Genomic DNA, 16,906 nt, shown 5'->3' on the forward strand with positions numbered 1-16,906 from the left:
AAAACCTAGTTTGATTTTATATTTAGGGTCTGTAGTGTTTGGTACAATGTAAATTTCATGAATAGAGCCTTAAGCAAACATTTCCCTTTAGTTTACTCCATCAGCACTTCCTTAACCCCTTAACTCCCGCCTGAACCGAGCACATTTTCTCAAAAAAATGACCAAAAAGTAACAAAAAATGACAAAAATTTGACGAAAAAATAACAAAAAAGTAACAAAAATATGACAAAAAAATGACAAAAAATGACAAAAAAAGTAACAAAAAAAGTAACAAAAAAATGACAAAAAAATGACAAAAATGTGACAAAAATGTGACAAAAAAGTGACCAAAAAAATGACAAAAAATGTGACAAAAATGTGACAAAAAATGACAAAAAATGTGACAAAAAATGACAAAAAATGACAAAAAATGACAAAAAAATAACAAAAGTTACAAAAATGAGTTGAACACCCAACAAAAAAATGATGGAAACAAAATGTGATGACGTGAGGAAAAAGATCCTCTCGGTTCAGGCGGGAGTTCAGAGGTTAACCAGCGCGACTTAAGCTATAATGTGATAAAAAAAAACTTTACTCCACCATTCACAGCCAAGCGATTAAACGATTAATCGTAAAAATGATCGATGGACTAATCGATTACAAAATAATCGTTAGTTGCAGCCCTAGTATTATTATTACCTTCTTTTGCAGGATAAACGCACGAAAAAGTCAAGTACCCGCTTGACTTATTGCTGTTCCTAACAGACTTCCCAAACAACCCGACCTGTAAAAGCTCGCTCGGCTGGACCAAAGTTTTTACACACTGAACTGACACCTCGTTGTCGATGTTGTTGCTAACAGTGCAAGCAGCTGTTAAATCAGAAGCCGGGAACGTGTAGAACATTTGCGACAGGACAGCCAGAAGCTAGCAGCTAACAGCCTGTATCTGTGCCTCCGTTAGCCCCGTCTGCCACATTCCTCTGCGCTGAGATTGCTTTTGGAGAGATTTACCATCGGTCTGCCATGGGTCTGGCCGCTGCTGATAGAAACGGTGGCGGTGCAGGTTTGTGAAAAGAAAGCTTCTAACAAAAAGAACAGATATACTCATCAAAGCTCGCGCAGATAAGACTTGAATAGAGAATCGTGGTAGTTTGTCGATCGCTGAAGCAGATGCATGTTTTCACTAGAGGGTGGCAAATACCATATGCTCACATGCTTTACGAGACTTGTTTGGGAAATCAACATAAGCTCATCATCTTGGCATATTATGTGATAACGTATTGTGACGGTTCCATAATGATTCCTATTTATTTACAACCTAAAGCAAGCGACGCTAATTAGCTTCAAGCCAGAAAAGTATCAAAAAGAGTTACATGAGGAGGATGCTACGGAGGAGATAAATCCTTGACAGAAGAACTAAAGCTTACATTGTAAACATGAGTTAATTAGACACAATTGATACACAGTCTGTTTTGTCTAATGCATTATTGAGGATATTTTTGTCGATGTTATAATTCTGTGTGCTTGAGCTTCTTATCGAGACCATTTACATCCTCATCTATCTTTGTACAACATCTAATCCAGTTGAAATACTTTCTGTTTTCTACTGGCTAATTAGTTTGCTAAGTAAGTAAGATGTTACCTTCCTCTGAAACAGGCAGGGGGGATCAGCAGTTAATTAGCCACAGAGACCCGGTAATGAACGCCCGTGTGTGACCCCTCCGTAAGGCCCTGTCTAAGCAGCAGTGCGGCCCGAGCTCACCTCCTCCAGCTCCTTCTGCAGCCGCCTGCACTTTGCCCTCCACTGACGGATGGCCTCCTGGGCCCTGGTCTTCAGCTCATCTCTGCTCTTCCTGCTCTCCTCCAGCATCACCTCCAGCTGCCTCTTCTCAGCCTTGTCACAGCCCTATGAAGCCAAATGGATGAAACAGATCAATGCAAGGGATGCAACACAGTGAAATATCCACGTCGAGGGCAAATACACCAAATGATGATTTGACATTTGGTTAAATGTTTTGCTCGGACATGGCAAACGTATCACAAAAATGACTAAATGATTTAATGCTGTTTTTCACTTTTCATTTCTCAAGTACTTCTGTCACGATCCGTTATGTTTGTATCAGGTCACTCAGGGGCTGATCTCATACGTATCGCGAAATAGTAAGTAATTATAATAAGTAATATGTTTACCTTAAAATATGTAAAAAGCCATGTGTCCAAAGTTTAAAAAACAAATGCCATTTGACATTTATGAAAGTGTTAAGATTGAAAAGCGCATTAACACAAAATGTAACAAAGTGCTGTGTAAGTGGTGCTGGAAAACAAAGTATTGAAAGTATTGCGATACTTGATAAAGTAGCACGAAGTATTGTGATCCGATATTTAGTCCCAGCCCTAATATTAATACTATACATCCCTGCAGTATTACGGACAATAATAACAGCCGTGATTAACTAACTAAACAAAGACTTATCCGGTTGCTCATCTCTGTTGTGACTGTGGAAGTGAACTGTCCAGTCTGAGGACCCTTTGAGATCATGCACTGCAAACTAATTTGCAACAGGACTGGGAGAACACTGCTATGTACCCGTACAGGACTACTGGCACAGCACTAAAAGCTCCCAAAGCATATTTCTAATTCACAACGGCACATACCTGTAATTCTTTCAGCTGCTCCAGCATTCGGAGCTGCTGCTCTCGTCGTGCAAGGTCTGACGTCAGGTCCTTGTGAAGACAAAAGAGAAGGGTCGAGAATGTTTCTGGTTTTCATGTCAGGGCGACCGAGGCTCAGGTGGGCCATCTTTCAATCGCATCTCCGACTGTTGCATGCTCGTGCTTTCTCCTTGGGCAACGCACTCCAACCACCGTGCCCATGTTCGAATGTGTATGAGTGGCGGAGGTCGGAGAGGTGCAACCGACAAAAGCGATATTTTATTTTATAATTCTGATGTTTCATCACGTGTTCGTAGGGCTGTGCAATTAATCGAAATTCGATTACGATTTCGATTACAACAGTAAACGATTACAAAATTAGCATAATCGCAAAAAATCGATTATAATTTTTTTTACAATTATTTTTTTTCTCAAAATTTTTAATTTTGGGATTTTTGTCACTTTTTTGATGGATTTTTGTCACTTTTTTGATGGATTTTTGTCATTTTTTTCTGGATGGATTTTTGTCACTTTTTTGATGGATTTTTGTCTTTTTCTGCTGGATTTTTGTCATTTTTTTAATGGATTTTTGTCATTTTTTTGATGGATTTTTGTTATTTTTTTTGATGGATTTTTGTCTTTTTTTGATGGATTTTTGTCATTTTTTGATGGATTTTTGTCTTTTTCTGCTGGATTTTTGTCATTTTTTTATGGATTTTTGTCATTTTTTTGATGGATTTTTGTTATTTTTTTTGATGGATTTTTGTCTTTTTTTTATGGATTTTTGTCTTTTTTTTATGGATTTTTGTCATTTTTTGATGGATTTTTGTCATTTTTTGATGGATTTTTGTTTTGTTTTTTGATGGATTTTAGTTTTGTTTTTTGATGGATTTTTGTCTTTTTTTGATGGATTTTTGTCTTTTTTTGATGGATTTTTGTCTTTTTCTGATGGATTTTTTTAAAGGCAACAAATAATCGTTTGAATAATCGTGATTTCAATTATGACAAAAATAATCGTGATTATTATTTTTTCAATAATCGAGCAGCCCTACGTGTTCGCACTGTCTAATGTGAAAAAACCCATAGACAAGGTTAGCCATGTAATACAGGCGAGCAGCTCAACAAATGTAGGAAATGGTAATAGAAAAATGACATGAAAATCCAACTGAAGTGTGTAGATGAGGTGAAGTTTTCCAGGAACACTTGAATGAATTTGCAGAGCCGGTGATTAGTCATGAAGTCACAGATTTCTCAGAATCCAACATGAACCTTCACAGTGGCAAATCTTTCACCCCATTCTCCTGATTATACTTCATTTTACTCAATTTACGGATAAAACAAACCCGCCGCCTATCCTGATGTCAACATATAAAAAAGGCTCAGAGCCGCCCCAGGTGATACACTCTGCACCAGACGAACAGAGTGGGAGTTTAAAACACATTTGAAAACATCAGAGGTTTGGAAGAGATGTGCCAATGCTAAAAATGGAGACATTTCTGGAAACATTTTATTGACACGAACCTTTGCCTTCCGTTACACAGCGCAGGGGGAATGTGGTTTTTATGTCTGGGTTGAAAAGTGACACGTCGAGCTGGTTTGAGCGGGGAAAATGGCTGTCGGTTCGAACTTCTGATCTAATATGCTGACTGTGACTTCATCTGTGGCTTTTAAGAGGAACAAATGGGTGTTGGGTTGGCACAAGATGTGACCAGGGATGACAGGGCGCAGGAAAGCCGAAATAGTGGAGTTTGGGAGAGCTTTGACGCGCGGACACAGAAGTTGGAAACCCAGTTGTGAGGGCTGATAGATGCGAGTGTCGTATACAGTACACGGCCCGGAAAAAAGAAGCCGCCGCAAAGAAACGTCACACGCTCTAATATTTGATTGGACGGCCTTTAGATTTGATTACAGCCCGCATTCGCTGTGGCATTGTTTTAATAAGCTTCTGCAATGAGAGGGAGAATGTGACCTACATACAAGATCTGAACTGTGTTGTGGCCGATCCATGTGTGAAAACGATGTCGCATGCTCCCTGAACCACTCTTTCAGACTCTTTCTTGGTCTGGGGTAATTGTCTTGAATATAGTGATAATATTACTGCAATATTTTACTAATGTATTTCACCAAAGTAGGTTCCGCTATATGTAAGCAAAAAGTTTAATCCTGTTTTTTTTTAATCAAACTGTGGCTGCATTATGCGACTTGCTATGCAAAAAAAATTGATTTGTGCGTATTTGACCTTGTAAACTACAAAAAGTAAATATCAAGCATTGGTTTAAATGACTTGAATTGAGGAAATGTTTCTTGTTTTGAGCGGTTTTCACTCATTTAGACACTTTTCCTGATCGGACGTAGTTTGCTTTGCTTGTTTGAGGACATTTCAGACCAGTTCTAGGGTAAATCTTGCTTGAAATAAGAAAGTAAAGTTGCCAATGAGATAAGATCAATTTTCTTACCCCATTGGCAAAGAAAATGACCTGAAATAAGGACGAAATGTATCGAAACGAGTCAGAAACATTTCAGAACAAGTGAAATAATCCAGGACAAATGCCCAACAACTTCTTAACTCGTCAAAACAACTACAATTTGGATTATTGTGCTCAAATTGAGATGTTTATGCTGATCTAGTTAAATACTTTTTGCAGTGTAGTGACCCGGCTGTATGCGAGGTCAGCATGGCGCCTTTACTTTTGATCACGGTGGTCTCTGTAATGTTTCCAGATCAATTGTTTTGTAGGTTTTCTAGTGAGACGGTCCGTCACTCAGCAGTGACAACCTTCCACACAACGTCCAAAGAACCACTGTGATCCAAAGTGAAGGTGTCATGCTGACCACTCACACAGCCGGGTCACTACAAGCTCAAATACACACAAATACCAACTTTTATTTATTTATTTTTATAAAAAAGTTGCATAATGCAGACATTTTCTAAGAAACCTTGAATGTCATGACCAAAATGACACTTTTAAGTTGCCATGCACTTTTGTTTCAGACTGTGTTGAAAGGCTTAAGTGATTCTGCGATATGTGGAGTTGTGAGCTATATTCAATCACAAATTGATTACGTACCAACAGTTTTCCTCTTTTTGAAAATGTTGGGATGAAATGCTGCCCAAAGACAGAAAGATTAAGAAAATTGTTTCAGTAAAATCCTAAATCCTCATCAAAAATCTGTTGGAAATGATCAGATAAACGGCAACTAAGTGCACCCACTTCAGATTATCAATAGAGGGGCTTCCAGGCAGTCACCAAACCCGCCCCGCGATCAAAGGACAATTTCACGACATGATCCGACCCGAACCACGGGGACCGCGGTGGAACCCGCAACCCGCGCACCACTAGAAGTGAGACATACTCTTTTCAAGGGAATTTCAGACCGAAAGCCGCAGACGGGGTTTGTCATTGCCGATGCAAAGGTCGCCGCCTCGCTGCAGATAAAGAAAAGGTCAGAGGCGCTGTGAAAGAAAGCTGCTCTGGTGCTAGAAGCATATCTCTCATTAAAATAACCAGACGACAGAAAAAGGCACACATACCGTACAGACAGCTTAAGAGGGATGACTAATGGCACTATTAGAAGAGAGGCATTGATAGGAAGGGAAAAAAGTGAATGCTTAAGTAAGTAGTAGCAAAATGACCTCCACGACGTACTATTATAAAAGATACTGAACATACCTGCACTTGTAAGGAGAGCTGTACCTTCTCCTTCTCATCCTGAGCCAAGGCCCTTCTCAGCTCCTCCACTTCCCCCATCACCGAGGCTCTCCGCAACTGCTCTTTCAGATCTGCCACCTCCTTCTCCAGGTCTGAACGATCTGCACAAGGTTGGAGGAAAATACTCAGTGGAGATAGTTTGCGATTTAACTTCGTCAGGAGCACGAACGGTTGTTTAGCAGCAGTGTCCTGAAAACTGCAATAAACCAGGTCAGATGACGTCTGAGGAAAGCACATGCCAGACACATGGCAAGAAGTATTTACATTGAAGAGCAGACTGAAACACAATAGGAAGACTTCTGTTAAATTAGTGCTGTGCAATTAATCGAAATTCGATTACGATTTAGATTACAACAGTAAACGATTACAAAATTAGCATAATCGCAAAAAATCGATTATATATTTTTTTTCAATTTATTTATTTTTAATAATTTTTTTTTTTCATTTTTTTTTTTATGTTTTTTTTCACATTTTTAATTTTGGGATTTTTGTCACTTTTTTGCTGGATTTTTGTCTTTTTTGATGGATTTTTGTCACTTTTTTGATGGATTTTTGTCTTTTTTTAATGGATTTTTGTCACTTTCTTTTACAGATTTTTGTCTTTTTTCTGCTGGATTTTTGTCATTTTTTTATGGATTTTTGTCACTTTTTTGATGGATTTTTGTCATTTTTTTATGGATTTTTGTCACTTTTTTGATGGATTTTTGTCATTTTTTTGCTGGATTTTTGTCTTTTTTTGCTGGATTTTTGTCTTTTTTTATGGATTTTTGTCACTTTTTTGCTGGATTTTTGTCATTTTTTTATGGATTTTTGTCACTTTTTTGATGGATTTTTGTCATTTTTTGCTGGATTTTTGTCACTTTTTTGCTGGATTTTTGTCTTTTTTTGCTGGATTTTTGTCTTTTTTTATTTTTGTCACTTTTTTGCTGGATTTTTGTCACTTTTTTGCTGGATTGTTGTCTTTTTTTTGCTGGATTTTAGTCACTTTTTTGATGTTTTTTTTTAAAGGCAACAAATAATCGTTTGAATAATCGTCATTTCAATTATGACAAAAATAATCGTGATTATTATTTTTTCAATAATCGAGCAGCCCTATGTTAAATAGAGATGAATGTTGATATTTCAAGTACATTCAGCATAATCAACACTGCCGTCCTCAAAACTCAAGTGTTTGGAGTGTTTTCCTGCTGCTCTGACCTTCACAGGTTCTTGAGGGCCACTCGTTTTTGTTCTCGGGCAGAATTCATCCATTTAGCATTATCCTCTTCATCCATCATTTTCATGCAGCGTTTCCCTCGTGTTAAACAGTGCTTGAGGCCCAACACACAAATGTCCTTGCTTTTTTGTTTACCACTTAGGGAAGAATGACCAGTAGCTACAACGTTTCGCTGAGCTACCAAAATAAAACAGCCGATCTAGGTTATTTTTACCACCCTGTAACTAAGCTAAACAAATCCGTCTTATGAATGGCCAGATTTGACCGAATACATCAAAAACGTCCTGCTCACATTTCTCCTGGTGCTCTCCCCGTCTTGTGCACTGACCCTCGCCTCCAGAGTGCAGTTACCTGAAGCTCCCAGGCCGCTCCTCCTCTCCTCCCTCTCAGTGTGGGGGCCATGTGGCGGGGCAATGGGCTGTGGCGTCTCCAGCCGGCCCCTCTGTGAATCACTGTGGGCTTTTTTGGTCCTGTGCAGCTCCCCTCGCATGTCCTCCACCTGCGGGTCATCAGTCGAGAGGGCGACATCGTGAAAAACTGTTCCAACACAACGCCGCTGAACTTTGGGGCTGGTTTTACAAAGCTGGGAGAAATGAGGTGAGGTGCGAACATAACATCTGAAATACAGTGGGAGTAATGGAACTGGCACGTACTCTTAAAAAGATATTGAGTATTCAAAGTATCGCTATGATAGAGGAGAAGGATCGTCCCATCAGAGAGCTTCAGTCCCAGCCAGAGGTCACATTAACCGAAAATTCTCCGTCATTTATGGAATATTTTTTACTTTGACGGAAAATTTCAAAGGCCGTCCGTCATTTTGAAGGATTGAAAATCAAGCCGTAACGAAAATAAAGACGCAGCTCTGCTGTTTTTCAGTGCGCCCGGGGCTCTCTCTCTCTCTCTAAAGTTTCACAGCGCGTCTTGTCTTGGATGAGCTCTTACAAGTTGTATCACTGCCTTTGCTAGCGAACTTTCCTAACCCGGGCGCTAACAACAACACGGGGAAGAAAACCACGATGCAAACGTGGTTAAAGGATAATAATATCCTTCCCATGAGGAGCCGCTCTTCTCACGTAAGTCTCAGGACGAGCTCATCTATGTCCCCCCCCCTCTCTCTTTCCCCCCCCATGTGGTAGCGGCGCGTAGTGCAGTGATGCAACTGGTAAACATTGTCCCGTTCACCCACCGTCTCTTACATTCCGTTAAAATTGAAAAAATGCAAATAATAAGCTCCACTTAACATTTGTATGAGTGTTATCTGAGCCTTGATGTTGATGAGCAGGTGACTCTGAAAGTCGACTCCTCTGAGACTTTGACGCACCAGTTTATGCACATTTCTGTTGCAAAATGTACCAAGACTGTTCAGATCAGGTTTAGTTTAGCTCCATTTATCCTGCAATCTCACATTTTTACAAACAAAACAAAAAAACGCTTATGAGAGATTAATTCATGAAGGATAAAAATTGCTCATGATGGATTTTTTCCAACGCTGTTCAAAATGAAGGAGAGAAATGATCCCGAGCGAAACCACTGGTCCCGGCAGAAGAAGAGGCTGACGTAGCTGGATCCACAGTGACTGACTCATTGTTTAGACAGAACTCTTTGCACTAAACCTGCTTCTTAAAACAGCGCCGATACCAACTGCGTCGTCTGTTTGGTGTTCCCTGGGAGGATTTCCTCTCGCTGCATATCCATAAGACCGAGCAAACAAACCTGCTGAACCAGAGTCTCTCTGCTGTCCTCAGACTGCTCCAGAAGTCTGCGGGCTCGCTCCAGCTCCACCTCCATCTGACAACACACGCCATAGTTAATCATGCTGAGGGTTATGGGGTTACAGAGGGGAGTGGTTTAGAATATAATCATAATGGAGGTGCATGTAGATGATGTGACAGCACAGCAACAGAACGTAACACAACGCCATAGTCGAGAGAAGTGGTTTGAAAATCTGCTAAGAACTAGATTTGCACAGCCGAACGATTGAACTGGGCAGGTTTGTTTTAAAAAGCTTACCTTGGTCCTCTCTCTTTCCATCTGGAGGAGCCTCTCCGTCACGCTCTCATCTGCATCTTTGGGTTGGATTTTGTGGCGTTCTAGTAACTAAAAAAGACACACAAAAAAGCACTCAAATTAAGAAATAGCTATAGGAATAGGCCAGCGTTTTTCCATACTGAGATATGTTCTTACCTGAGCTGTGACGAGTTCTTTAGGACCTGTCTGATCTTCAGTCACGTAAACACAGCGCAGACGGCGTTAGCATTTAGCCTCTCCCTCTCTCCTCTATAGCTCCAAAACAGGTCAAGATAGAAGCTACCAAGCTCTTCCACGTTTTCCCTAATTTGGCATCCTCACAGTAAAATGAAGATTACTGTGCGGATGCCAAACTACTCCTGGTATTATTACACCTTACAATATAGTTCCCCCTTTTATCCGCTTAGAAAATCCACATTGTTTAATTGTGTGTAATTATACTTTGTAGTGGAACACTTCACGTAACCATATTTAAACAGGGAAAACGTGGAAGAGCTTGGTAGCTTCTATCTTGACCTGTTTTGGAGCTATAGAGGAGAGAGGGAGAGGCTAAATGCTAACGCCGTCTGCGCTGTGTTTACGTGACTGAAGATCAGACAGGTCCTAAAGAACTCGTCACAGCTCAGGTAAGAACATATCTCAGTGTGGAGAAACCACGGCCTGTTCCTTTAAGAGACATAAAGGACAATGGACACCGCTTAACACAAACAAAAAATACATATTGTCATTACACATGTTTGATTACAATGGATGTGGCGGTTGTGAGCTTCTGTCCTTCCATTCAGAGAGCACACAGAGCTGCCCAGAATGTGTCCTGTCATAGCATAGCTCGTCCTTGTAAAAAGAATGTGCTTCAATAATGTTTCCAACGGCTTTTCTGGACATAGAAACGCCCATAGATTGGGTCTATAAGAGGAACGCATTAAGATCTCACTAAACAAGCAGAATGTGGTTATGCATTTCCAGCTGCGAGCAATAACATGTGCCAAGTGACTCATAATCACGTCTTTGATTTGCCCTGCGGGTTCATCAGTGGGGAATAGACGCGCCCTTCGCCTCATCCCTTTCAGCTCTAAGTGCGAAGAAACATTATTTTCATCTTCATTTCCACATGCGTGTTTACTTAGCCTTAATTTTTGGACAAATGCCCCCCCCAACACCCCAGGCTCTGCCGGTGTCCCAAAGGGGCACTTCCAGAGAGAGGCATGTAAATGAATCGGGCTATGTTTGCACTGCATAGCAAGTCTTGTTTCATGAACGCTACAGTGTTGTGGGAGAGAATGGCTACACAGCGCCCCAGTGTGGACAAACAGAATACTGTCCGGATGTTCTCTAGGTGTAGGTCAGCCAATACATTTAGAGGCACATGCTTGAGTTGTAGTTTACAGTGAATTCTGCTGGAGATGCTTAAGTCATTTGGAGCTTGTTTTTGTTTAGATCTACTTTAAGTGCTTTAAGTCTGTTACTGAATTGGCCACGGTTCAGTCCTCACATTCACAATAAAACAAAGACGCGGCTCTTGAATTAGAACGTTTGCTGTCAGGCAGTTTGGAGAAGGTAAAGCAGAAGAAAGAACCTGACAGGTACAATCTGTATAATCAGTATAATTAAGGATGACAAAACATGGGTATACTGAACATAGAAACTTCACTCCTGTGGGTTAGGATTGATCATTTTCAGCAGTACACAAGTTGAAAGTATTGTTTTTTTTTGTTCGACTGTTGATTGAGTGCAACTGTATGGGGTGGAAAAAACGGGAACACTTAAGTGCACCTAATGGCAGAGCTCTCTGTGCCATTAACGTAGACATACAGTAATATGCACCTAAAAATAAAGAGTGATTGGCACCAAATGTGACCGATTGATTACTTAGCAACCACTGCATCCAAGTAATAATGGCTTAGCTGTTCTATACGGTCTTAAAGCTGAACCTGTGTGCTGGCTGACAACATGGCCTTGAGGACCTAAGTGGGAAAGCAACTGTGGCCAAACGCAGTATAGATGAAAGAGTAAGGCTGTTACACAATACCAGCGTGTGATCGGGAAAAGAAAGGTTTAAGTACTAATGGTATAGAAAAAATAAAAGTTTTGAAAGCACCGAAAAGAAAAAAGTAAGAAAAAAAAAAGAAAACTGGGCATATTTTAGCCGAAATTGAGAAAAAAGACAACAAAAAAATCAAACACATAAAATTGGGGATCATTTAGGAGGGGAAATGGAAAACATATGGAAATTTTGGGTAAAAAAACGTGACAGAAATGGTAAAAAAAAAACATGGAAAGTTTATTTTAACTTTTGTAGACGTTTTTCGGATGTTTCACCTCAAATAAATGATACAAATATAAAAGAAATTCAATGGAAGGAAAAGGAATAAATCTACATATATGTTTTACATATGTTTTTAAATCACTGAATGCTGCTTGTTGCACATCAGCCCAGTAGAGGCTGCGTCTGCAGGACAACACCTGCTGGAGGTCCAGAACTAAAATAAGCAGTGGGTGATGGTCCGAGGCTCTGGAACTCTCTGCCTGCTGAGTTACGAGCCGTCACTGACCTGACACTGTTTAAAGCGAGGCTGAAAACGTACTTGTTTAAAGCCACTTTTTACTGCTAATTGCACATGTGTAATGTTTATGTATTTTTCTTAAATATTTTGTGCTAACATTGTTTTTATTATATTGCACTTATGGAAAGCACTTTGGTTCAGCGGGTGCTGTTGTAAAGCGCTATACAAATAAAGGTTGATTGATTGATTGAACATATGGTGCTATATGTCAAATAATTTAGTATAAGTAATAAGAATCGATAAAAGTATTGTTCAGGTATCGAAAACCAAGTATCGCTAAAGTACGGTATCAAAAACAATCCCAGCCCTACTAAAGAGGGAATCATTGACAGTAATGCACTTACATCACTTTTGTAGTAGTTAATGCAACACTTGTTAATTGGTTAATGTTAAGTGTTATTATAGGTATGGAATAAGTTGGATTAAAGGGTTTACGTTTACGACGGTAGTTCCTGTATGAAATTGTCCTTGCTGTACAAATCAGTCACTGTGCGAGTCATGTCCGAGGTGTCCGCCTTCATGTCTGCCCATGTCCGGTTCTTGACCAGGCAGAGTGATGAAAGTGTGATCTGCCCTGGACGTGTGAGAGCGAGGTGTGACATGACAGGATCAGTGTAGTGTCACCTCCTCAGTAATGGCCGCCCGCTGCTCCGTCCTCCTGCCGCGCTCTGAGCTCCTCTTCTCCGAGGTCATGTCCCTCTCCAGCTCATGCAGACGCCGTTCCACACGAGACGACACCTGCACGCAGGACGGACGATGCTCGATCAGACGATACGATATCTGTGATGTCATGGCACTTTTGTCCTTTTGTGCCAAAGCGCTTTCACGACAGTAGATTTACGTTAAATTCAAAGCTTTGATTAACTTCCTTTGCTATAATCCTGCTTAATCAGAGACTGTTTGTTTTTCAGACAGGGCCGGACTGGGACTGAAGAACAGCCCTGGACTCTGACCAGCCTGGCCCAAATTAGCGTAATTGTGACACTTCCACAAATACATATTTTAACCTCTTACCCCCCGCTTAAACCAAATGCATTCTGTCCTCTTTTGAAAGCTAAGACCCACAAAACTGACCTTTTTCCTCGCGCTGTTGCTGTGTTGTGTCACCTTTTGTATGTTATTTTTTTTCTATTTTTTTTCTTTTTTTTTCCTTTTTTTTTTCTTTTTTGTCACATTTTTGTTGAATTTTTAATTATTTTTTCTTGTCATCTTTTGTATGTTTTTTTTTTTTAATTTTTTTTTTGTCACATTTTTGTCACATTTTTGTTGCATTTTTGTCACATTTTTGTCACATTTTTGTCACATTTTTGTCACATTTTTGTTGCATTTTTGTCACATTTTTGTTGAATTTTTAATTATTTTTTCATGTCACCTTTAGTATGTTTTTTTTTCCCTTTTTTTTTCCTTTTTGTCATATTTTTGTTGAATTTTTGTCACATTTTTGTTGAATTTTTGTCACATTTTTGTTGCATTTTTGTCACATTTTTGTTGAATTTTTGTCACATTTTTGTTGAATTTTTGTCACATTTTTGTCACATTTTTGTCACATTTTTGTTGAATTTTTGTCACATTTTTGTCACATTTTTTGTTGAATTTTTGTCACATTTTTGTCACATTTTTGTTGCATTTTTGTCGCATTTTTGTTGAATTTTTGTCACATTTTTGTTGCATTTTTGTCACATTTTTGTCACATTTTTGTTGAATTTTTGTCACATTTTTTGTTGAATTTTTGTCACATTTTTGTCACATTTTTGTTGCATTTTTGTCACATTTTTGTTGAATTTTTGTCACATTTTTGTCACATTTTTGTTGAATTTTTAATTATTTTTTCATGTCACCTTTAGTATGTTTTTTTTTCCCTTTTTTTTTCCTTTTTGTCATATTTTTGTTGAATTTTTGTCACATTTTTGTTGAATTTTTGTCACATTTTTGTTGCATTTTTGTCACATTTTTGTTGAATTTTTGTCACATTTTTGTTGAATTTTTGTCACATTTTTGTCACATTTTTGTCACATTTTTGTTGAATTTTTGTCACATTTTTGTCACATTTTTGTTGAATTTTTGTCACATTGTCACATTTTTTGTTGAATTTTTGTCACATTTTTGTCACATTTTTGTTGCATTTTTGTCGCATTTTTGTTGAATTTTTGTCACATTTTTGTTGCATTTTTGTCACATTTTTGTCACATTTTTGTTGAATTTTTGTCACATTTTTTGTTGAATTTTTGTCACATTTTTGTCACATTTTTGTTGCATTTTTGTCACATTTTTGTTGAATTTTTGTCACATTTTTGTCACATTTTTGTCACATTTTTGTTGAATTTTTGTCACATTTTTGTTGAATTTTTGTCACATTTTTGTTGAATTTTTGTCACATTTTTGTCACATTTTTGTTTAATTTTTGTCACATTTTTGTTGAGTTTTTGTCACATTTTTGTCACATTTTTGTCACATTTTTGTCACATTTTTGTTGAGTTTTTAATTATTTTTTCTTGTCACCTTTTGTATGTTTTTTTTTTTTCCTTTTTTTTTTTTGTCACATTTTTGTCACTTTTTTGTTGAATTTTTGTCACATTTTTGTCACTTTTTTGTTGAATTTTTGTCACATTTTTGTCACTTTTTTGTTGAATTTTTGTTGAGTTTTTAATTATTTTTTCTTGTCACCGTTTGTATGTTGTTGTTTTTTTCTTTTTTTTTCTTTTTTGTCACATTTTTGTTGAATTTTTGTCACATTTTTGGCGCATTTTTGTCACATTTTTGTTGAGTTTTTGTCACATTTTTGTTGAGTTTTTGTTGCATTTTTAATTATTTTTTCTTGTCACCTTTTGTATGTTTTTTTTTTTCCTTTTTTTTTTCATTTTTGTCACATTTTTGTTGAATTTTTGTTGAATTTTTGTCACATTTTTGTTGAGTTTTTGTCACATTTTCGTTGAGTTTTTGTCACATTTTTGTCACATTTTTGTTGAATTTTTTACACATTTTTGTTGAATTTTTAATTATTTTTCTATCATTTCTTGTGTTTTTTTGTCCGTGTTTTTCTCTTTTTCTCGCTATTTTGATGCTTTTCTTTTCAGCTTTTAGATTTGGGTAAAGCTCGGTTGAGGCGGGACCGGTGGCCCCAGAGCCGGTGGCCCCTCTGTGCTCTTCCAGAACGGACACATGGCCCGTCCGCCCCTGCTTTCAGATGAGCCTCACATAAGCATGAACGCCTGAAGTATAAAGCCAGTCAAAAAGTGCTAAAATGTGACGCAAAACATTTTAGAAAAGGTTCAAACTTATTAAAGGGAAATAGATTTGACACAACTCAATGTAATACCATTTTTTGTACCTTGTGATGAAATAGGAAATCACAGGAGAGCGTGACAGAAATATCTTTTTAATGTGACTGGGAACATTAGGCTGAAGATGCACGACTCCCTTGTCTAATCGGGAAGCATCACATCCACATAAATACCTTTATCTTGTCAGCATCAAGATAGAAAATATTAAACACGCCAGGTAGAGCCGTAAACTCATCCAAGCGGAGGCGCCGGAAATGAAGTTGAAGTGTTTGCTAGACATTTTTACAACAGAAACGCATCGGACTGATTTTAAATATATGTGCATACTATTCTTTTCTGGGGCTTTCATCCATCAATGGCTGTGATGTGTATAAATCCCCAGCGCCTCTGCTTTTATTCTGACTTCGAGAACAGGGAGCGCGTTTTTAAAATGGTGGAATAGGCAGCCACAACTCACTGCGTCCTGTCTCTGCGAGGCTGTCATATGCTCCGAGAGGTTTTCCATCGCTCGCCTCGTGTCAATATCCGCCCTATAAAAAAGACAAATTCAGGGGAGGGAGCAGATATTTACTGGGGGTTCTGAAGCATTTAAAAATCCCATTCCCAAACGGCGCTAATCAAAACGAATGCATAATGTGGTGCTACTGGAAATAATTACGCGTCTGGCAGGCTTTGAAATACGGCGCGAGGTCAGTTCGGCGCGGTCAGCAGCGTCGCGGGAGGCGAGGATTTTAATAACGGCAAAATGTCAAATTCTAATGCACGTCAAGAAAAATGTGCCGCCCCCTCGACTTTGGCAACCCTTGGGATAAGTTTAGCCTCATAACTTCAAAACCATTTGTCCAAAAGGGGGAAGTGGGTTATGCTTTGCCTTTGAGAAATTTGATTAGCTGCACGATATGAGAAAAACTTGCAAAATCTTTAAGGTATCATGATGGGTAAATTGCTTATCTGCTAAGTCTCTTCTTCTTCTTGCATATGACAGGTTTTAAAACTTTTGAAAATATGACTTATTCAGAAGGATAACATCAGTTGCAAGTTCATCAGTTGCATAATCATCTTTTTATTTGAGTGAAGCAGCAGTTTTAATGAAGAAATGTTGAGCAGAAAAGTTCTTTTTATTCGAGTTTCTAAGCTGCTGACAGGAAGCGATACGTTTGTTAAGTGTGACGTCACGACAAGTGCAAGTGTGCAAACATGCAAACTCTTCAAAACAATCATCCATATTTCTGAAGCTCAACGGAGAGTCGCTGAACCTGCTTCATTCTCAGACTCAAAAATGCCGCACCTACTGCTAAAAAAGTAATATTTACTAAAGGCGTTACTTCCGGGTTTAGAGCAGCTGCTGCGCCGTTAGCATTCATCTCCGCTAACCCGGGTGTAGTGATTTTGGTAAATATGACTTTTATAGCAGTAGGTTCCGCATTTTTGGCTGATGGGCCTGATACATAAGCATGTTCAGTAATTCTCTGTTGA

At 38.6% G+C, this 16,906-nt stretch overlaps 1 protein-coding gene across 2 annotated transcripts in view; it reads right to left on the reverse strand.

The window, feature by feature from the left end:
* The window catches only part of cep128 (centrosomal protein 128), a 72,490-nt gene that overhangs the window by 50,932 nt on the left and 4,652 nt on the right, over positions 1 to 16,906 (reverse strand). For both annotated transcript variants that reach the window (XM_079571799.1, XM_079571798.1), the window contains exons 6-13: positions 15,888 to 15,960; positions 12,774 to 12,887; positions 9,568 to 9,654; positions 9,271 to 9,345; positions 7,909 to 8,056; positions 6,303 to 6,442; positions 2,635 to 2,703; positions 1,742 to 1,885 (exon numbers count right to left, since the gene is read on the reverse strand). In XM_079571799.1, coding sequence (XP_079427925.1) covers positions 1,742 to 1,885; positions 2,635 to 2,703; positions 6,303 to 6,442; positions 7,909 to 8,056; positions 9,271 to 9,345; positions 9,568 to 9,654; positions 12,774 to 12,887; positions 15,888 to 15,960 — 850 coding nt within the window. The remainder of the gene's footprint in view (positions 1 to 1,741; positions 1,886 to 2,634; positions 2,704 to 6,302; positions 6,443 to 7,908; positions 8,057 to 9,270; positions 9,346 to 9,567; positions 9,655 to 12,773; positions 12,888 to 15,887; positions 15,961 to 16,906) is intronic.

This window comes from Gobius niger (genome assembly GCF_951799975.1).
Source record: "Gobius niger genome assembly, chromosome: 15".
In the NCBI taxonomy this organism is placed as follows: domain Eukaryota; kingdom Metazoa; phylum Chordata; class Actinopteri; order Gobiiformes; family Gobiidae; genus Gobius; species Gobius niger.